The 24,025-nt window shown below is 41.9% G+C and overlaps 1 protein-coding gene across 1 annotated transcript in view; it reads right to left on the bottom strand.

Moving 5' to 3' along the window:
- Nucleotides 1–6,758: 6,758 nt before the first annotated feature.
- Nucleotides 6,759–24,025, bottom strand: part of LOC147702258 (sterile alpha motif domain-containing protein 9-like) — a 168,229-nt gene continuing 150,962 nt past the window's right edge. The window contains 4 exon segments of the mRNA XM_086930907.1: nucleotides 6,759–6,946; nucleotides 6,949–7,879; nucleotides 7,881–11,545; nucleotides 11,632–11,679. Coding sequence (XP_086787033.1) covers nucleotides 6,759–6,946; nucleotides 6,949–7,879; nucleotides 7,881–11,545; nucleotides 11,632–11,635 — 4,788 coding nt within the window. The 5' untranslated portion in view covers nucleotides 11,636–11,679.

Consider the following 24,025-nt stretch of genomic DNA (forward strand, 5'->3'; position numbering starts at 1 on the left):
CATTGCAATCTACACTATTGTACTCTGCACAACTACACTCTGCGCCACTGCACTCTACACCACTTTACTCGAAACAAATACCCTCACTGCACTCTATGCCATTCTACTCTGCACCACTGCACTGTACGCAACTATACTCTACGCCACTGCACACTCTGCTACTCTACTCTACACCATTGCACTCTGTCACTTTATTCTGTACCACTATACACCACTGCACTCTACATCAATGCACGCTACACCACTCTCCACCACTGCACTCTATGACACTCTACTCTCCTGCACTACACTCTATGCCACTCTACTCTGCAGCACTCTATTCCCTCTACTGCACTCTATGCCAATGCACTCTACACCTCTGTAATTTACTGTGCACCACTCTACTCTCTACCAGCGCAATCTACCCCACTCTACTATGCACCACTGCACTCTTCGCCTCTGCAATCTACAGTACTCCTTTCTAGGCCACTCCACTCTACACTACTCTACTCTATGCCACTCCACTCTGCAACATTGCTCTCTACACCATACCACTCCACTCTACCCTGCACCACTCCACTCTACTTTGAAACAGTCTACTCTATGCCACTGCACTCTATGCCACTGCACTTTAACCACTCTACTCTGCGCCACTGCAATCAATGTTGCACCACTCCACTCATTGCCACAGCGCTCTAACCTGCACCAATCCACTTCACTCTAAAAAAATCTACTCTTCACCACTGCACTCTATGCCACTACATTCTATGCTACTCCACTGCACCACTGCACTATACGCTGCACCACTCTACGCCTCTGCAGTCTACGCTATGCCACTGTACTCTAAACCACTGCACTACCCTTGTGCACTCTACACCACTTTACTCAAAATCAATGTACCCTACACTACTGCACCTATGCCAACTACTTTTTACCACTGCACTTCATGGCACATTACTTAACATTCTACTTTATGCCACTGTACTCTGCGCCACTGCACGCTACGTCACTCTACACCATTTCACTCTACAGAACTGCAGTCTATGCCATTATACTCTGTCACTGCACTCTATGCCACTGTATTCTACTCTGCGTCACTGCACTCTATGTCACTCTACTCTACACCACTACACTCTTTGCCGCTGTACTCTGCGCCACTGCACTGTGTGCCACTGCACTCTACACCACTCTACTATACACCACTGCACTCCACAACAGTATACTCTGCAACACTGTCCTCTCTGCCACTCTACACCACTGAACTCTGCATCGCTCCACCCTACACCACTGCACTCTACGACATTTTAATTTACTCTGCACCACTGCTACGAAACCCTACTCTGTACCACTGCACTCTATGCCACATCACTCTACTCTGAAGCAGTCTACACTATGCCACTCCAGTCTGCGACACTCTATTCAACTCTGCGCCACTCTTCTCTACACCACTCCATACCACACCACTGAACTCTGCGCCACTTTACTCAAAGCCAATACACTCTACGCCCTTTTCAAGGGCTACTGCTCAGTGTTAGTTGTTTGTAATAACAGTATAAAGCTACTAGAAGTGCCTGAGCCTTTCTTGTGGGCCAAAATGTGTTTCCTGATAGTTTTAGTATCTGAGCATCCCCAAGGAATGAGGGACCAAAACGCTTTGAATCTTTTTCAGAGGCTGCATAAATCAGACTGTCCCAGATAAGTTTACTGCATTGTACGTTTTTTTACACTGAGCAAATCTTTATATTAACGTCTTAACTGAATGAATTTGTACTCTGCATCAAGTGATTTACAGCGCTGTTTTCAGGCTTGTCGAAGCACTCTCTTTATGCACCAGCATTTGTTATCAAACCGGTTGAATTTGTTATGCAAGTGGTCGCCCTTCAAAAGCATATGTGGCAGCTTCCTAGTTATTTGTTTGAACAATGCTAGATTCCTATTAGTCAGTCAGTCAGTAAAAAAACTTTATTTGTTACTCTTCAGTAACATAAAAGTACTTTAATACATAAAATCACATAAAAGAATAAACCATCACAGTAAAAAATGTTGCTGAATAAAAACATTAAAATATTCAGAACAGCATTTCATTTAGACGTGATCCAACGTCACACTTTTCTTAATTTTTATAATCTGCCATGTATAAGAGGCCATAGCATAGAAGACCAACGGATTATTCAGTTGTTGCAGAAATAATAAAGCTGGTCTACACTGTCTTACATTAAACATTTTAAAAAGGGGGAGTAAAAATGTTCTTCTTGGCAAATCATAACAAGCATTGGCATAGCCAATAGGTCACGCCTTTGGGACCTTATAAGTGTTTAGCCATGCAACAGTTGATGTTGTTGCACCAAGGATATTGTGCTGCATAACTAAATACTTATAAGGCCCCAAAGGCGAGACCTATTAGCTATGCCAATGCTTGTTATTAGGGCAACCAACCAGACCATTCAATTACTACCAGCATAGATGATATGCAACTCATACACCCTGTAACTCACACACTTGTACGGAGGGAGAGAGGGAGGGAGGGAGCGGGAGAGAGGGAGAGAGAGAGGGAGAGGGAGAGAGAGAGAGAGAGAGGGAGAGAGACTTGCTCTAACTTCTATTAGGAAGAGTAGGGCAACAAAAACAAATAAATAATTGTGAGAGAGGGGCAGCTATGAAGAGAGGATGGGGCACTGATGTTGGGTGGTAGTGAGGAATTCCGTGGAAAGAAGATCATTGTGGGGGTGTAAACAAAGATTGCTGCACTGGGCGCCATCAGTGCTAAAGCTGGCCCTGGATAGATGAAGTATATACACATAACAAAACTAAAATGGAATTTTTTAAATGCTCTGTGAATGAAGTTGAAACTGAGCCTAAAACTTAAGTCGATTTCCTTAGCTTAATTTGCAGGAACAGCACAAGTACATCAACCAGATGTAGGAATGATTACTGGCCTCAATGGAAGCACTAGCATACACTGACAAAAAGAGTGGCTGCATTAAAGGCAAAAAATACATAGTGGTACTGAGGGGCATATCATATAGGTTTGTCTTATAAAAAATAAACCCAAATTCTGAAGAGCTTCAATCTTCCCATTCAAATTAGAATTCCAATTGTTGTTTGTGAACGGCATAGAATATTTCACAATTTGTGTATTTGTTTGACATATACTTGTTTTTGCAGTTTTTTGTATTTGTTTTAGGGTTCATATCCCTGAAATTATTTAGTTAATATCCTCTCGATAATAGAAAATATGTTGCTTAGAAGCCTGTTATTACTCCCACAGAGCACTCCCCTCCTTACCTTGAAACTCAATATGGGTGTCAAGTCTATCAATTATCTAATGAGCCTATGTCCTTTGCTTTTTTGGCACAGATTAGTCACAACTCCAGAACTGATGTCCTATGCAGCTGCTTTTAATGAAGTTTCTGCCCTGGACACAAATCATAAAATTGGGTGGATCAGCAACATAAATACCATTCAGGTGGACATAGGTGTGCCTAAGGAGCTAGAAGGTCGCCCTCCCACATTCTCTAGGGACATATTAAAACTACAGTTTTGGGCTTGGGTAGTACAGAAGAACTTTATAAATACACGACATGGCTGCTTAACTGACCTGTCCTTTGATATTAAATCTAGCAGCCGGTTAGAAAGCTTCCTTGATTTAATAAAAATGCCAGGAGATAGGAAATTATATACTCAATTTAGACACGGTTGTCTTCCCATCAATGCTTTCATTAATACCTGGAGGACAAATATATCACAGCCCAAAGGCTGTCCTTCTTGCCCTTGCCTCAAAGAAACAATAGGCCATATATTTTTGTGTGCTCCGCCTACGCCAGCTCCAAAAGGAACTGGCTTATCCAGTATGTAGACACTTAGGGACACATAGTCATAAAGAAGCCCAACGTATTCTGAAGTCAGATGCAAGACCATTCTTTGTGCAACGGCAACATTTCTGGGTAATTTATGGTCCATTAGAAGGAGGGCCCTATCGACTTTATCGACTTGAAGGAAGTAAATGAATTGAAACCCAAATGATCTGAACAGATGGGCGTGTATTTCGTACTAGCACTTTGGATTGTAAATACTTGGATTGCTTCCCATTTCAATTTTGATGTTAGGACGCATCTTTTAAATATTGAAATATGCTTGTATTTGCACTATGTACATATTGTATCTTTGTGATAAGCTTTTTACCCTAATTGTTATCTCTTTTTAAACTATCAAGAGCCTGTATAGGAAATATTTTAACTTGCAGTACCTTTTATTCTGACTATTGCCATGCAAGATCTATGTGCTTTTTTTTATGGTACTGTAAAACCGAAATAAACACTTTTGATGATGATGATGATGATTTAGGCAAGGGTCCCCAGCTTTCAATAGTGATTTGGTGGGGGTCCACAGAAGTCAAAAGGTTACAAAATCGCTGCTTTAAAGCATTGTCAGAAACTTTAAGTCAACACAATGTGCCAGTGCATGTCCACACCATTCTGAAATAGAATGATTATCTTGCACTTTCTGATAGCACAATCACTCACACTGCACAAGCACTCCCTCACTTGGTCTAAAGATAAATCTACAAAACGCGTGCAGTGCTTTCATAAAAGTGCTGTATAGTCACCTATAGTGTGGCACCAACTATCAGGGTGTAGATTCACATTAACAAAACAACCGTGGCTATTTTCTCACATTTTCTTATAACAGCATTGAGAAAGCCTTAGGGTTTCAACCCAGTTAGTGGGCAAAACACGGGTTGGCTGCACCAGAATTGAAAGTACATTCCTGTGTGATCTGGAATCTGGCTGCACCAAGACTTAAAGTACATAACCGTCAGAACTGGGAATCTGGTGACGTATGGAACCTTATGCCACAACACTGACATCATTGAGATACGTCAACCAAGGACTACCTAGAGGTAGTTATCTTGGACAGTTGCACACAACATTATTGAGATACTCCAGACTGCATTCATGCTGGAAAGAATAGCAAGAAACTCAAGACAACATCCATGCTGGCAGCATACAATACCTTGGAAACCTAAGCAAAATAATTCAAATTGAAGAATAGATACCCTGTAAAATTGATTAAGGATTTAACATAGCTCTTTCATAATGCTTTATGGAAAAACAAATGTCCTTTCAACAACTATTACTCACAGTAAAGATTTTGTATATGTAATTTGTATGTCTTTGAATGAAATCTTGCTCAGACACTAAATGAATTATGTTGTTCTACCCCCTCCCACTTGGTGATATACTTATATTGAGAAACGTATACTCTACATTGTATACATTCCATTACTGAAGAATTGTAGGCTCTACTTTCTCTGGAGTTAAGATGTTTCCCACAAGAGACCTTACAACAACAACAACAACAACATATTAATGGATTTAATGACTAGGCTTAGAACATGTCTGGCCTGGATAAAAGAGCTGCAACCAATTGTAAACTATTGGCTGAACAAAACCCCACAGTAAGTATTGGTCAAGTAGACAATGGTGTTTCAACAAGACCGCTAAATCTGTCTGTGTAAGGGACCTAAAAACTATACATTTTCTAATTCTGCGCAACCCAGAGTATGTACTGGTGTAAGCCTTACATCCCTCTTTCAGATGTTAAACATTTTACCCCAATACATGTCAGTTGCGCCCAGGCACAAAGGAACAAATCCCTGCCATGTATTGACCGACAGCTGTTTCCCATGAGTCGGTAGAAGAAATGCGGGGGTGGTCAGTGGGTGTAGGATGCCCACAGACAGACAGTTGTGGTGCAGTCATGAAATTTCAAAAGCAATTCAAATCGAAATCCCATTTTGGGGTACCTATTCGTTTTTTTGTAGATATCACCTACGAGGAATAGAAAGTCAACCATATATCTTAAAAATCTTCAAATTCCAAGCTTCTATCACTGGGTGGCATATCTCCCTCGCACTAATTGCTTACCAGGAACATGCGCTTAATATGACGTTTGTCAGATTTTCAGCATTTTTTCATGCAAAATGACAATTCTGTCCAATGTTCCACATGCAAGAACATGTCTCTGCTAAGTCCTGACCTACAGCTATGTTCCTCAGGGTCTCTTGAGTATGAAGATACCAAAAATTAAGAGTTTCAATGGGTCTGAGCAGCCGTTGATAGGGTAGATTCCATGGGGAAGACTACAATATTAGGGCTTCAGGTCAGCCAACACCTAAAAATCCTACAAACTCAAAATATCTATGAAACAAAAAGAGTTCCTTGATGTCATAGTCTTTTGGGGCCAGTGAGTGCCCATATGAACAAGCTAGTGTTTGTTAGAAGTGTAGGAGGAGAACTAGTGAAGGACATTACCGGTGAATACCATTTTAGAATTCAGGGTGTGTATGATGGTGAGATGGTCAAGTGTGTCGAAGGCAGCTGAGATGTCCAACAGTATCAGGAAGCAAGCGTCATTTTCATCTGTGGTTAAGAAGGCATCAACTACGATGTGTAAGGTAATGGTCTTCGTGCTGCAGCTTGATCAGAGACCAGACTGGTGGATGGCTAGCACTGATGATCATGGAGTTGCACATAGACTGCTTTTTCAATGAACTTGCTGATGAATGATAGGTGAGTGATGGGCCAGTAGTTGGCAAGGCCATCAGGTTCTAGTGTAGGTTTCATAGGAGTAGGAGGATCTGGTGGCTTTGAGAGCTTCAGGGAAGATGCCTTTAGTAAGAAAGTCATTGACACTGGTTAGAAGGTAAGAGAGCGTGTCTAGAGAGAGCTTTGATAAAGGACAAGGGTAAACTTCTTGTTCACTTTAGGAACATATTTTTACTTTGTAACTTGTATGTCAAATGCAACTAGTCCATTAAATGAAAATCCCAGATAAAATGTTACATTTTCATTTCCATGAGGCACTGAAGCAAAATGCAAGGGGACAATGGGAATAATATTCTTTTGGCAGTGGCCATGAACAAATACTTTTCTATCTTCTGTCCACCCTTTTACTCTTTTTAAAACTTTGTAACTGTTTCTGCTTTCCATACATCTCCATTTAGCCATTTTAATCGCCTTTCAAATAACGGGCAGCTAAGCCACTTTTTAATCTTGCTTTTGTGTACAGCCCTGTTTAACCCATTTCCATTTCCAAGGAAAAAGTGTGTATATATTCTTTTTTTTCTTGAGGGAACATTTTTAAATTTTATTTCATACAGACGTTTCAGCGTTTGAAGGGCCGATATCAAAATTGTGTCTTTTTCTGGACTTGCGTCTCTGTCTTCTGCTTCGTCTGGCCAGTAGAGTAATGAAAGCAAATAATGTACACTTGCTGGAATAGGCATCTTTCTTTTTCTTAAAAAGCTCTTGCTAAGTTCTCTTAGTTTTGAAATTGTTATGAGTTTCGAAGACATGGGTGAAAGACATGCAAGTGTAATATGAGATAATATGTAATTAATAAGATCATTGTCATCAAGACTGTCTTTTTGTGGACCTCCTGGGTACAGGCTGATGATTTGTTCAAGTTTTTGGACTGATCTGTTGTCTTTTGAATCTGAGAGCATTGAAAGAATCCTAGTGAAATCCCCACCACCAAATTTGTAAATGTTCATGCGTCTGACAAGGGGTGTTAGATAAGCTTGAGATTCAAACCCTATATTCTTTTTCTGTGAAAGGAAGTCTAAACTGAAGAATCTTGCACATACTTTGGATTTCCTGATGAACCATTTTCTTGGATCATGAACTGCATCATCCTCTTTATTGTTTTGTTCTTCGTCATCATTTTTATCAGTCTGAAAATAACTAAGATCTTCGGAAATCCATTCGAGGGCGTTATAGATGTTCTGTCGCAATCCCTTCAGACGGCCATGGAGTTTGTGCCATGGCTCTCTTTTGTCTTCTGGAATATGATCTTCATTGAGATAATCTATCAAGTCACTAGCTCCACTCCGTTTTTTTTAGTCTATGTTCTCTCTCTTTGTTTCTGTTGAATGGCTCTACTGAGGAAAGCAGTTGCAACAGCCTACATCCAACATTAACCTCTCCAAAATAACCACTGTTGTTCATGCAGTCCACCTCTGACTTTGAAGCCTTTTCTGAAGCCCTGAAACATTCCATTGCTTTAAGGGCAATCTCTATGATTTCTGTGGATTCAGCAGCAGTAAGAAACTTCCCCTCTCCTTTTTCTTCTATGGCAGCATGAAACTTTTTTCTGTACACTTGACATTCTGTGTCTAATATGAATGAATCTCGCGGCAGATGAGATTTGGCAACCTCTGCCCAGTACTGAGCACCTTTAAACTTTCAATTTGTGTAATGTAGTCTGGCAAGCTGCTGAGCAACAAATGGATCTTTCCCCAGGCATTCATAAGCTGCTTGCAACAAAGTAATGGCTGCTTCAAGGTTCTTTTCAGTATCACAAATATGCTCGATAAGCGGAGAGAAAAAACTGTCCACGTTGTCACCTTTACTTTTTCTGTATCGTCGGAGAAATAAATCTCTGATTAGCTTCATAAATTCTTCCCGTCCAAATCGATGATTAAAAAGAACCTTTTCTTGCAGAAGATCCATAGCAATTTGACTCTGATGCCTATTTCCTGAAAGTTGATATAAAATTAGCTTAGCAACAAGGGGGTGTATAATATGAATTGATGAGAGCCAGGTGGTAGTTTCTCGCAATTCAATGAAAATGAGTCTTGCTTGCTCACTTACACTGTTTTTAAAATTATACGTTCTTACTCTGTCTTTCTCATCTGTTGTGTATGCACCAATTCCCAAAAAAGCCTCACAGTGTGATAATGAAATGTTTGAATTTTGTACATATGAATTCAGAAGCGCAACATACCGAATCAGACTTGTTACAAGAGAGGAGTGATCAATTCCCTGCAATAAGTGTTTTACAAAGTTCTTCACATACTGTTCATTAAATTCTTGGCTCATTAAAACAAAAGTTAAGATAAATTCTGGCTTGCAGTTAAACTGCTGTTCAAGTTGAGTACGCTTACTGGCAAACTGTTGTTTTTCCTCATCTGTTAATTTATGAGTGACTGCAACTGTTTCAAGTGGAGAAGCTCTACAAAGCTTTTCAGGCACATTAGACCTTTTACAGCTCATTATGATAAAACATGGCTTCAAAGGATTAACATTTTTGTACGCCATTGCATCTCCTAGGTCATGACGTAAATCATCTAGATACTCTTCGTCACAGTCTTCAACAAGGAGGAGGACTGTGAGGCAGTGCCTGCTATCTTTTTCTTCATATTCTCTGAATTTAACAGCGTGTTCACTTACTGTTGTGAATGAGAATGATGTCTTTACTACTGCACATCTTAACTCCTTTCTGTTTTTCCAGAGAACCTGACGTGCAACAGTACTACCACCACTTCCTGACTGATGAAATATTTTTATTCTGGCTATTGAAAGCTTAATTTTTCCTCCGTGCAAAACGTCATTTAAAATATCCTGGACCTCTTTGCATGCCTCTCGCTCAATAACATCTCCACATATCTTTTTGTCAGCAAGCCAAAAGTTGTTCAAGCTTACTTTTCCCCCTTGATAGAAAGTACTTTCTACTTCATGTACTTTTTCTGGACTCCAGAAGTCAGGTTTTATATTATTGCATTCATCAACACATAATATTTCAAGAGAACATAACTTTTCTTCCTCCACAGCTGTCAGTGAACACAGTCCTTTTGTGATAACTGGCAAATGCTTTGTTAAAACATTTGAAGGCAGCATGGTTTGAATTGTAGCATCTACATGACTAAGTTTCATTCCAACAATACTCATCTCACCTAGTCTCTCAATAGGACAGGAGGCCTGTGCTAAAGATGCCCATTCCTCATAATTTTCTCTAGATTCTGCAATGCAAATAATGTTATCCATTTCTGTGTAAAATTCATGAAAAGTGTCAATTATTGGCTTTTTGACTCGAGATAACAACAGAAATAACACAACAAAAGAACCCTTTGGAAGTATTTCACCACAGATTAGTGAAACTGCTTTCTTTAGATATTTCCTCCTAGTTTTTATCCAAGTGTTTTCATCACAAGGTTTGTCATCTCCAAGATAATCATTTCTCCCATTGCAAAATATCCAGCTAGTTTGGTCAAACAAGAGCATGTGTTTTTTGAATTCACTTACACTTACTCCACCTTCAATAGAGTAGCTTTGGAGGGAATGAAGATTTGTTGCATGGTGTTCTTTGTATTTTTTACATAAGCCTGCCATATTAGAATTTGCATCAAAATCAAAAACACAGAAAACGTTCATCCGTGTTAAAAAGTTAATATGTTGCAAATCTTCCTCAGTACATTTATTTGTAACAAGTATGTACCACAATGAGTCAGCCATAGACTTCTTGCCATCAGTTAAAAGGATAGTCAATTTTCGGCCCAAAATTTCTGGGTGATCATTGTCAGCAGCATGCTTGGATTTTTCTGCCTTTTCTCGCCTTGAATCCCTTTCATTCATGCCATTGAAAAATGTAAGGTGATCATCAGATTTGATAGGTACAGAATTCGCCCCCACTCTGTTGTAGATAGTTTGCTTGCCATAAGTGAGCTTATTTGAAGCATCAAAAGTAACGAGACTTACTTCAAAAATCTTTTCTTTTACTATGCTAATTATTGGTTCAATATCAACCTCAATAACAAAGCGTTGTTCCTCCATGTCTTTCTCAATCACTTCAATGAATTTAGGAGGGTGAATGCAATGCCTCACAGCTTCCAGTTCTGCGGCAAAACATTTTTCAGTTAAATCCAAAGCATCAACATAATTGCTCCTGTCATTTACTGGAAAACCAATAATTTGTCCATGCTTAAACTCCTTATGTTCTATGCTGTCCACTACACCAAAATGTATTGTGCCATTTGTACGAACATTCATACATGCAGAACCAAAACGAAAAACCTAATTTGCAAATTTTGACTTTTTGGTTCTGGTATCAAATTTAGCAGCATTCAAAAATGATTTGTATTCATGGCAAGGGGTAATCATATCTATTATTCCAGTTTCAGGTAGAGCGAGGACTGTATTTTTCACATACTTAAATGTAATGTCATCTTTTCCAAATGGTCGAAATTTGGCAAACGTTAAAGACTTTGTTGCCCTTTTCACTTTTTCATCAACACTGTCATTCACTTGTGATCCTACGTGTTGTTTCTTATACTGTTCATCCTTGTTTTGAATATCTACATGTGATGCTGAAGGAAGGTCAAAACTGAATTGGATATCTTTGGTTCCACTAGCCTGAGTATCATTGTTTTGATATTCAATAGGTTTTGAAACATTCTTTTGACCAGAACAGTCTTTTTTCTCCCAATTTCTCGTCTGGCTCTCATGAGGTTCAGTTCGAAAAACCTCTGAAGGTGCTTTGTGGAAATCTGACTGAACATTGATTTGCAGATTTTCTAGAAGTTTATTTCTTTCTTCAAAAAGCAGCTTAATTGGTCCTTTTCTCATGCCCATTCTGCTCAGAAAGGATTCATCTACTTTTCTCAGAACACGACCATCAACTTCTTCTTGATGTAACTTCTGTATGTATGCTTGTTTTATTCCAATTGACTGCAACCAAGTACTAACATGACCTTCGTCCCATTGGTCCAAGGGAAGTTTCATGAAATCTAAAAATAAAGAGAAATATACGATTAGCAGTATACAATCACAGAATTTTGCAAATAAAAGTCATTTTGAAATTATGTATACATACCCATTTTCTCTTGAAATTACACAATTGTCCAATGTTAAAATTAGTTACCTAAAAAATAAAATGCATTCTTAGTACCTATAAGGTGGTATTTGCATATTCTCTAGATGTTTCAACATTATCTTTTGGTGAAGTAATATAAATCTTGCAAGTTAAGTTAATTGCCAAAAGTGCTGTGAATTGTAGAGATTTTGCTGTTAATGACAGACTGAGACAATCTTTGACATTGTTTTCATTTTAAAGCGTTATCTTTTTTTCTCATTGTAGAAAGTATACACATTGAGATCATTTGCTATGGCTGTGCATGTACATACATTCATATGGGAAGCCGGTGTTTCTGTCATTGCTGGACCATTTTGCAATGTAAACACATATTGATATGATTATGTAATGTGTTATAGATTGTTGTAATGGTTGGTATTTACAGTTTACATGGTTTTCCTAATGGAATCATGACTAAACTGCTAAAATACACAAGTGCTGACAAAGCCAAGAGGTCATTCCTTTGAAAGGCACGAGTTGACTATTTGGTGCTCGATGTTTTTTTTTTTTTTCTTTTTTTTTTTGTCCTCATTAATCACTATTGATTCCAGATGTGGCCACCTACAAGAACACAACAGTCCGTCTCAGGTTAAAAACCAGGCAGGGTATAGATTGTAACAACACAAGGTTGAACACTACCCTCAGAAAGATATGCCTTCAGGGGCCACATAATGAGGAATCAAGATAGGAAGGGGAAAGTGCCACCACCACCATGCCCGGCTGATGGGGCTAATATAAACCAAGGACACCAAACAAGAGAGTCCGGGTATTCAGGTTCGGAAGCCCCAACAGTGAATAATCATTGGACCGGGGAAAAAAAAAAAAAAAAAAACCCGGGCTTCAGTTTACCCATACCAAACGGTGCCAAAAGGCTCTCTTATCCTGGTTACCAGATCTTTCTAGATCTATTCTTGAAACATGTAAAACCGAGATCTGCCAATCTAAAAATGCAGGTGGTGTAACCTCTTTCCACTTTTTGCAGATCTCTCTCCGGGCAAGCAAAGCAGCATAGAACAAAATAATTTTTGCCTGTCCTTGGACCTCAGGCGAGAGCCCAAAGATAACCATAGCCAAATCAAAAGTAATTATAGTTCCAAGAGCATCTGAGAGAAAACGGCCAATATCTTCCCAAAAAGGTTTTAGAGAGGGGCATTCGAAGAACATATGGGCATCTGACGCCAACGGTGATCCACATTTTGGGCACATTACAGGGTTTCCGGGATTGAATTTCGAGAGCCTGAGTGGGGAGTAGTAGGCCCTATGCAACGTATATAGGTGCTTCCTACGGAACCAAGCTGGTTTTACAAACTCCCACAATGTTTTAAATGAAATGGACCACAACTCAGTCACCTTATGACCCGGTAGCGTAGAACCCCAAAGATGTTCTGGTAACAAAAAGTCGCCATCAAGTTCATCCAGCATCAAGTTGTACCACAAGGAAACTTCTTTCTTAGACGGTGGAGTGTCGACTAGCTGTGAGACCAGATAACTATAGCCTCCAATAGGAAACCTATTCAATAAAGATGGCCGCGCTAAGAAGGCTTGCGTCCAACCTGATATCTGAAGATATTTAAATCTTGAGAAGTTAGGACCCACTTTCTCTCTCAAGCACTCCCATGGGAGCAGGATGCCCTCAGAGAACAAGTCCCCCGAAACTAGCAACCCTGCATCTTTAATCGGAATCGCCAAGCTATCGCCCAGCCACTCCGGACTTTCCGGCAATCCCCATAAGGGAGTCTTATCGCAGTAATAACCTATTTTTAATGTGCCCATCAATTTGGCCCATGTTTTGGATACACCCTGTAGGATTTTTAACTTAATTTTCTTAAAAAAGCGTTGATTTCCAAATTTAAATAATAAACCTGAATTACCTAAACCCTCCCCATCAATCAAGGCAGACAACAAGGCACCCACCCCCGAATCTAATGGCATCTTTAAAAGCATTCTAACATGCGATAATTGAAAAGCCCAGGCGTAGAGCTGGAGGTCCGGAGCCACCAACCCCCCTTTCTCTCTACGCCTCCTAAGTTTTTTCCAGGAGATCCGCGATTGTTTCCTGTTCCAGATAAAAGATGTAATGTCGGACTGTAACTTCGCAATCATGGCAGGTTCAAAGTATAATGGTATTGTATTAAATAAAAAAGATATTTTAGGTAGGATGGTCATTTTAACTAAATTAACCCTTCCTAAAAGAGTTAATGGAAGCATTTCCCAAGAACGCATTAACTGGCGGAAATGCTTTGCTACAGCAGAAAAATTAGATGTAACTAGATTGTTTATATCCTTCGGGATATTTAAGCCCAAGTATCGCATTGAAGACCCTGGCAAGATGTTAGTATCGCCGATGTCATCATTCCAAACCAGGACTTCCGTTTTTGCAGCGTTCACCTCATAGCCCGCTATATCCCCAAACTCTTGAGCTATTAAAAGAGCTTCTGGGAGTGCGGATTGTGCATTAGATGTCAAAATAAGCACATCGTCCGCATAGAGTGCAACTTTACGCTCCCAGCCATGATATACAAAAGGCTTAATATTTAGGGCATCCCTCAAGCGTTGTGCTAGGGGCTCGATGTATAAATCAAAAAGTAAAGGGGAAAGGGGACAGCCCTGCCTTGTCCCTCTAGAGATATTAAACAGATCCGAAAGTACCCCATTAACCAGGACTCGAGCAAAGGGCCTTTTGTACAAAAGTTCAATAGTGCGCCGAAAACCCTCCCCGATGTTAAATTTCACCAAGGCCTCCGCAAGGTAGATCCAATTTACCATATCGAAGGCCTTGGTGGCATCCAATGTTATAGCTGCCAAGGGGAGGGACGCAGTCGTGGCCATATCAATGGCCCCAATAAGATCGTAGGTTAACTCGTACAGCTGTCGTCCTTTTACGAACCCCTTCTGGTCCTGATGTAACAACTCCGGAGCAACCCCTGCCAACCGCCTGGCCAATATTGTAGTAAATATCTTATAGTCTACATTAAGTATAGAAATTGGCCTATAGGACCCGCATGATGTGGCGGGCTTGCCCGATTTTAAAATTAGCGTAATGGAGGCACCATTCCATGACTCAGGGGGAGAATGACCCTCTATCAAGATGTAGTTAAATAGAGCAACCAACAGAGGTGTTATCTCTTGCTCCAGAAGTTTAAACATTTCAGCCGGGAGACCATCCGGTCCTGAAGCTCTGCCTTTTTTACTGCTCCGAATGGCAGTCCTGACCTCCTCCTCTGAAATGTTTCTATCTAGAAGCATACTTTTCTCGGCAGATAAGGCAGGAAGAGAGATTTTACTAAGCCACTGTTTAATTAAAGCAGGGTTAATGGATTTATCTTCATGATATATCCCGTTAAAAAAATCTCTAAAGGCAGATCTAATACCTTCGTCTGAGGAGATTATAGAACCTCCAGAAGCTATTTTGGCAATGTTGTTCCGAGCCTGCTCTGTTTTGGCCTTCCATGCCAATAGCTTACCCGCGCCCTCCCCATACTCAAAATGCGCCAGCCTACTGGCCTCCCATCTCTGCTGAATTCTCCTACCAAGAACTGTCCCCAGAGAGGATTTTAAACTCAACAATTTCTCTCTAAGCGGCTTGTATACAGCCTCAGACGGGGTTGACAGTAAATCGATATCAGCTTGGATCTTAACTATCTCTGCCTCGATGGTAGCGACCTCCTCCCTGTATTGTTTAGCACGGAAAGACACTTTCCCTGTGATCAGACCTCTCAAACATGCTTTTAGGGAGTCCCAAACAACATCCAAGGCAGCTGAGCCAACATTAATGCTAATAAAGCTTTGGACCTCAGCTTTGAGATAGGAGACATCCTCAGAGTTCGTAAGGAGAGAGCGATCAAAGGACCCACATCTTGGAACTATTCTAGACGACCCTTTATACACCAAAAAAATCGCTGAGTGATCTGACAGGTGTAGGGGAAGGTAAATAATAGATTTTACAGCATCGGTCAAACTTTGGCTTATCAGCACAAAGTCGATCCTAGACTTGTGGTGGTACTTATAGTTCCTAAAAGAAACACCCTGCTGCTTTCCTGATCTTAATCTCCAGATATCTACATAGGCATATTGCCTCATAGATGCAAGAAGAAATAACCTGGATTTGGAAGGAACCAAGGGGCGGCTGCTAGGAGATTTGTCCAAACAAGGATCCAAGACAATGTTAAAATCTCCTGCCCATATGATAGGATTTGGACATGACAAAAGATGGAACACAATAGTCTCCAAAAAGGAGGGATCGTCTATATTAGGGCCATAATAGCCGACTAGAGTGTACTGGGCATCGGCAATACAGACCGTAACAATTGCCCATCTGCCACATGGGTCGACAATCTGCTTTATCATCCTCGCTTTAAGTTGTTTTTTAAAGATAATCGATACTCCTCTGATATTAAGATTTTGCGAAGTGGAGACTGCAAAGTCAATCCACCTCTTTTTATTAATCTCTGCCGTAGATTCAGCAATGGTCAAGTGGGTTTCCTGGAGTATTATTATCTGAGCCTCAGAGTCACGCAGATATTGCCAGATTTTATTAGCTCTTGGTTTAGAACGCAAACCATTAACGTTCCAGGAAATGATTTTAATATCTCCCATGAAGAAAAACCATCCGCCTTACCCCTATGACCATTCTATATTTAAACCAGCACAATGAAGATGCCAGAACGGACCACCATAAATACAAATGAACTAAGACTTGAAAAATGAGGATTTTTTTTTGTTTCTTTTCTACCACCCACCCCACCCACAAACCCCTGTGCCCTTTTCCCTCACCTCCCCCCTCCCCATGGAGAACCCTTGCTATATCTAACCGGAAAATTCCAGTAGAATAGCACCCCTCCCTGCGCTCCTGCAAGAGCCCCCCTACCTCTCTATTTGTGCCTAAAAACAAAACGGAGACCAAAATTTAAAGATGTCAGCACCATATATAAATAGTGAAATACACACTCTAATTTGTGTTTTTCCTAAACCCATTTCTTATTTTCCTTCTGTTATTTATGTATTTTACACAGAAATGTATTTATTTATTTTCCTTTTTTTTTCTTCTACCAAACTTATTTCACTACTGACCCTATTCTGTGTATTGATGCTTACCCATACCCTACTCCTGATACACAAGAACTTACTCGGGATCTCCTAGGATTTGCTACCCAATGATAGTAAGAGCTCGTCGGCCGCCTGCACAGATCTTAAATTAAACATTTTATTATTGTGCATAACTTTCAAAGCTGCCGGGAACATCAATTGCGCTGTTGCCCCCAGCCCCCTAAAGGCATCCAAGCACCTCCCAAATTCCCATTGTTTTTCAAGTGTGGTGCGTGATAAATCGGATTTTGCTGTTAATGACAGACTGAGACAATCTTTGACATTGTTTTCATTTTAAAGCGTTATCTTTTTTTCTCATTGTAGAAAGTATACACATTGAGATCATTTGCTATGGCTGTGCATGTACATACATTCATATGGGAAGCCGGTGTTTCTGTCATTGCTGGACCATTTTGCAATGTAAACACATATTGATATGATTATGTAATGTGTTATAGATTGTTGTAATGGTTGGTATTTACAGTTTACATGGTTTTCCTAATGGAATCATGATTAAACTGCTAAAATACACAAGTGCTGACAAAGCCAAGAGGTCATTCCTTTGAAAGGCACGAGTTGACTATTTGGTGCTCGATGTTGAGTAACATTATGGAAAAAGGTAAGGAAAGCTTGTTGCCTATGTAGAACGGCATGGGCAAAAAGAAACAAAAAAGGGCAAATGCGGACCTCAGCACGATAATGTATATGCATGTAAACATCATGACACAGCAGACTTTTTTTTTTACATTTACCATTCTTAGAAGGCAGATACCCATTTAGGAGAGGCAAATTACAAACATGTAAACCTTCTGCAAAAGTGAGGTTCATATGCAAATTTAAGCTGAAAGGCTTTCTAGAAAAGTTTTTAAAAATTATATTTTTTTATTTTAAAAAAAGGAATGGTGGAGCAACGCCAGAGCACAGAGGATCAGAGTATAAAAAAACAAAGACCATTCATGCGAGGGCTATATTTGAATGCCAGATCGATCTCTAAGCATGTGGCTGAGATCTGGGACCTGTTGGATGACACTAAACCTGACATACCGTATTTTCCGGCGTATAAGACGACCCGGCGTATAAGACGACCCCCGACTTTGGCAGAAAAATTTTAGGTTTAGTGCTATACTCGCCGTATAAGACGACCCCCCACTTCCAGCGCAGCATAGCCATTCCGAGTATGTACCGGTATTTTGAACTTACCGTATTAGTCTAGTCCTCCTCCCTGTGGGTGAGCAGTAAGGCTTTATCAGTGGGCAGTGGGTACCTATAAGCGTTTATTTTACAAACTGAAAGACTGAACGCAAAGAAATTGGTTGTAGAAACAATCTTGCTTTACTCGGAAACATTTTATTTAAAACCATATCAAAAACTGTCACTTCTGAATAACGGCAAACATAAATAACGTAGTGCATGAAACAGTGCAAGTGCATTAAACGTTCCATAACTTCCCATAAATCCAAGCGATTTCTACAGGATTTATAACGTTCCCTTTAAAAACCTTCAAAATCCTCCTCTTCGTCATCTGATCTCATAAGTAAGTCTATGAGATCTTGTGGTACATCTGTAAGGCAGTCATCGTATGGATCTTGTACCAATTCCGTATCAGATGATGTGGTCTCTTCTTCGGCATCCTCTTCACCTTCCCACAGATAGTCGTCCTCCATACCATCTAATGAGTTCGATATGCCACACTTCTTGAAAGACTTTATGACTGTTTCTGCATCGATGTCGTTCCAGGCCTTTATGACAAAGTTGCACAAAACATCCAACTGTGGCGCACGCATGTTTCCTCCTTTTGTGAATGTTTTTTCACCGCTAACCATCCACTCATTCCACTGTTCTCGGATGCGATCTTTAAATGGCTTGTTTAGGCACACATCCAGTGGCTGCACCAACGATGTCAGTCCTCCAGGTATAACAGCAGCATCCGTTTTCAGTCTTGCCAGCCTTTGCTTGGTGCTGGGAGTTAAATGAGCCCTGAACATATCCCACACCAGTAGACTACGCCTTTGTAGAAGTCCACCTGGTCGCCTGCTCCATACGTTATCAAGCCATAGCTTTACCCCTTCTTCATCCATCCATCCTTTCTCATTAACATGCACAAAACAACCAGCAGGAAACTTGAGTTTCGGCATTGTTTTCCTTTTAAAAATAACCATTGGCCTCAGTTTGCCACCATCAGCTGTGCATGCAAGTACCACAGTGAAACTGGACTTCTCATGTCCTGTTGTTTTTATTAAAATTGTCTTTTCGCCTTTTTGATGGACAGTTTTGTTGGCGATCATATCAAAATTCATCGGAGTTTCATCCATGTTTCCGATGCTACTTAGCGCATACACATGTTCATTGCGCAGCCTAATGACGTAGCGATGGAAGCTATGCATTTTGGCATCAAGATCCGCTGGTAATTTCTGGGCAATTTTTGTCTTTTGCCGCAATACCAGATTATGCCTTCCCAAGAATCTGGTACACCAGGACACAGTGGCCTTAAATCTGTGGCTGAGATCGGGATTAGATTTGGCCCACTGAAGTGCAACCAAGCGGATTTTATTTCGGGTCACGACATACCCGCTTTGCCGATGCTCGGCCACCATGTCTGCTACATGCTTTTCCAGTTCTGGCCAATGTGGGGTGCCTCTTCTTAGTGCACACTTGCCCCTTGGCATACTCCGCAATGCTTGCTCATTTGCTCTCCAGGCCCGAACCATCTTCTCTGTCACTCCATATTGCCTAGCAGCAGCACAGTTATTATGTTCCGTGGCAAAAGCCACAACTTTGAGTTTGTAGCTGGCTTCATATTTTCTTCTCCTTGCCACTGCTGGAGCCTTGCTGAGTTCTAGACTGCCAGCCATTTGCTCTGGATGCGCTGCTGGAGCCTTGCCGGGTTCTTCGCTGTCTGCCATTTGCACGGAATGTGCTGCTGGAGCCTTGCCGGGTTCTTGACTGTCAGCCATTTGCACTCAATGTACGGTACTGGTGCTGTACAGAATGGACAGGTGCAGAGACTGTCTTCAACACCACACGTACGGTACGGCAAATACGCTATCTGGTCACGAGACTGTTTTTCCTCTTAGCAACAACCAGCCAATCACGGCAAGTGCTCTACTGCCTTCGGGAACATTTGGGAACATTGTACAGTCCCCTTTCTATGCCACGCCCATGCCAAGGGGAGAGGTGAGCGTGCCAAAACGTGCCAAACGTGTCAACACACCGGGCGCTGCCATCTTCGGCGTTGGCTGCCCATTACCATGTACCGTGTTTCGGACGTCCTGCTGCCTCGTCCTGCTGCCTCGTCTGCCTGGGGATGTGCAAGCGGTTGGAGGCGCGTGTACAGCGGCAGCGGCAGTCGAGGTAAGACTCATGGCGCCATTTGCTCGCTTGTGAAGCGGTTTGACACCTTCGAGTGAAGTCCTTGCTATGAAAAAAACGCTCGCTTTCGATACTTCATGGCGCGGGGCCTGGGTGTGGACGCTGCCAGGGTCGGTGGCTGTATTTTTTGACATAAGGTGTGTTGTTTCTGGTTATTTCCTATTGTGAAGCGGTCTGACACCTTCGAGTGAAGTCCTCGCTATGACAAAAACACGCTCGCTTTCGATACTTGCACAATTCATGGCGCGGGGCCTGGGTGTGGACGTTGCCAGGGTCGGTGGCTGTATTTTTGGACGTTGCCAGGGTCGGTGGCTGTATTTTTTAACATAAGGTGTGTTGTTTCTTGTTATTTCGTATTGTGAAGCGGTCTGACACCTTCGAGTGAAGTCCTCGCTATGAAAAAGCGCATGAAAAAATACCATAAAATTTTGTACCCGGCGTATAAGACGACCCCCGACTTTCCAGAAAATTTTAAGGGGTTAAAAGGTCGTCTTATACGCCGGAAAATACGGTATGTCTTTTTACAGAAACATGGCTGAATAAGGATGCCACTCCGGCGCTGGCAGTGGCTTTTCCGGCAGGCTATGCGGTCACCCGGGTGGACAGGCCTTGTAAACGTGGTGGGGAATAGCTATCGACACACGACTCCCTTATTACATTAAGACTCTGGATACAGTTTCTTCTCCAAATCTAGAGCTCTTGATATTTAGAGTAGAGTGTGATCAAGTCATTGAGTGGGCGGGAGCATTAGTTTATCACCCTCCGGGCGGCAGTAAGAAAGAGTTTTGTACATCATTATTAGACAGACTGGCTCCACACACCTTGAACACCAACAAGCTCCTAGTAATTGGAGATTTTAACCATCATTTAGAGATTCTCTCTAATATAGATTCTGCCAGTTTAGTGGCAGCGATGGAATCTCTTGACCTGCCATTAAACGTTACTGGCCCCACTCATAGTGCAGGCCACATGTTGGATGCTGTTTTCTCTAACATACTTGAATTAGGAGTCGACACCCCTCTAATTCTAGGCTGGACTGATCATACAACACTAAGCTTCTTGATGTCGTCCGTTACCCCAGCCGCACGCGCGCAAGCCTGGAAGGATAACTTCCGTCGCCTTTAGCCAAATCTATAGCGCCCCCTCGTTCAACTCGGATGAGGACCCTGATTCAGCATGGGCAAGGCTGGAGGGTTCGATACGAGAAGCCCTGGATGTTATAGCTCCTTTTAAAAGGGTAACAATTCGAGAGAGGGTAGCCCCTGCCCCCTGGTATTAGGATACCCTCAAGAAGGAGAAGTCCACTTGTAGGGCTTTGGAGAGGAAATGGAGGAAGTCTAAGGCAGAGTTAGATGTACAACTCTACCGAAGGGCACATAGAGCCTACCTTAATAGTTGCAACGCAGCACTCTATGCCATTGCACGCTACGCCACTACTCTAGATCACTCTATTCTGCTCCACTCCACTCTAACCTTCACCACTCCACTCTACTTTGAAACAGTCTACTCTATTTCACTGCACTCTACAGCACTCCATCCTGCGCCACTACAATCAACGATGTGCCACTCTACCCCACTCTACTCTGCCACTGTGCTCTACCCTATACCACTATACTCTACTCTGAAACAATTTCATCTACAACACTGCACTCTATGCTACTCTACACCACTGCACACTACACTGCGCCACTAAAAAGCAATGCACTCTACACAACAGCACCTACACCAACTACTTTGCATCCCTATACTTTACGCCACCTTACTCTGCAACAGTTTACTCCATGCCACTGCACTCTACGCCACTGCACCCTAGGTCACTCGACACCATTTCACTCTACATCACTGCACTCTACACCACTCTATTCTACTCTGCAAAACTGCACTCCTTTGCCCTCTATGCCACTGAACTCTGCCTCGCTGTACTCTTCGCCACTGCACTCTATGCCAATCCACTCTAATCTACTGTGTACCATTACACTCTACGAAACCCTACTCTATAACACTGCACTCTATGCAACTTAACTGTACTCTGAAACAATCTACTCGATGCCACTCCAGTCCATGCCACCCTATTCCACTCTGCCAGTTCACTCTATGCTACTCCATACCATACCACTCCACTGCACTCTGAGCCACTACACTCTATGTCACTCCACTCTGCACAACTGCACTCTACACCACTTTACTCAAAACCAATACACTCTACACCTCTACATTCTATGCCAATCTACTCAGGACCACTGAACTGCATGTCTCAGTATTCTACACTATACCACTGTACTCTACGCCACTCTACTCTGCTTCACTTTACAATGCACCACTGTACACCACTGCACTCTGCTCTACACCACTGCACTCGTCACCATTGTACTCTACAGCACTGCACTCTCTACCACTCTACTCTGTGCCACTTTACTCTATGCCACTGCACTCTACTCTGCACTACTCTCCTCTATACCAGTGCACTCTACCCCACTTTTACTATGACCTACTGCACTCTTCACCACTGCACTCTACACCACTACAATCTAGGCCACTCCACTCTGCACCACTCCACTCTACACTACTCTGCTCTTCAACACTGCACTCTATGGCAATGCACTCTATGCCACTAACCCTGCCCCACTCCACTCTACCCTTCACCACTCCATTCTACTTTGAAACAGCCTACACTATGCCACTGCACTCTATGCTACTGCACTCTACACCACTCTAGTCCACTCTGCGTCACTGCAATTAATGCTGCGCCACCCTACACCACTCTACTCATTGACACAGCGCTCTACCCTGCATCATTCGACTCTACTCTAAAACAATCTACTCTACACCACTACACTCTATGTCACTGCATTATGTGCTACTCCACTCCACTCTACACCACTGCACTCTACGCTACACCACTCTACGCCTCTGCAGTCTACGTTATGCCACTGTACTCTAAATCACTGCACTCTACACCACTTTACTCAAAACCAAGGCACCCTACACCACTGTCCCTACGCCAACTACTTTTCGCCACTCCACTTCATGCCACAATACTCAACATTCCACTCTATGTCACTGCACTGTGTGCCACTGCAAACTATACCACTCTACACCATTTCACTCTACATCACTGCACTCAATGCCATTATACTCTGTCACTGGACTCTACGCCACTGTATTCTACTCTGTGTCACTGCACTCTATGTCGCTCTACTCTGCACAAATACCACTGCTCTCCACAACAGTATACTCTGCAACACTGCTCTCTCTGCCACTCTACACCACTGAACTCTGCATCGCTCCACCCTACACCACCAACTTACTCTGCACCACTGCATTCTACGAAACCCTACTCTGTACCACTGCACTCTATGCCACATCACTCTACTCTAAAGCAGTCTACACTATGCCACTCCAGTCTGCGACACTCTATTCCACTCTCCGCCCCTCCACTCTACTCCACTCCATACCACACCACTGCACTCTGCGCAACTTTACTCAAAACCAATAAGCTCTGCCCCCTTTTCAAAGGGCTACTGCTCAGTGTTAGTTGTTTGTATTATCAGTATATAGCTACTTGAAGTGTCAGAGCCTTTCTTGTGGGCCAATACATGTTTCCTGATAGTTTTAGTATCTGTGAATCCCCAAGGAAATAGGGCCCAAAAAGCTTTTGAATCTCTTTCAGGGGCTCCGTACTTAAGACTATCCCAGATAATGTTTCTATATTTGATGTTTTTTTACACTTAGCAAATCTTTATGCTCATGTCTTAACTAAATGAATTTGTACTCTGCATCAAGTGATTTATGGCGCTGTACTAAGGCTTATGAAAGCTCTCTCTTTATGCACCAGCATTTGTTATCAAACCGGTAAAATGTATTGTTATGTAAGTGGTTGTCCTTCAAAAGCATGTGGTAC

Source organism: Lissotriton vulgaris, chromosome 7 (genome assembly GCF_964263255.1).
Source record: "Lissotriton vulgaris chromosome 7, aLisVul1.2, whole genome shotgun sequence".
Classification (NCBI taxonomy): domain Eukaryota; kingdom Metazoa; phylum Chordata; class Amphibia; order Caudata; family Salamandridae; genus Lissotriton; species Lissotriton vulgaris.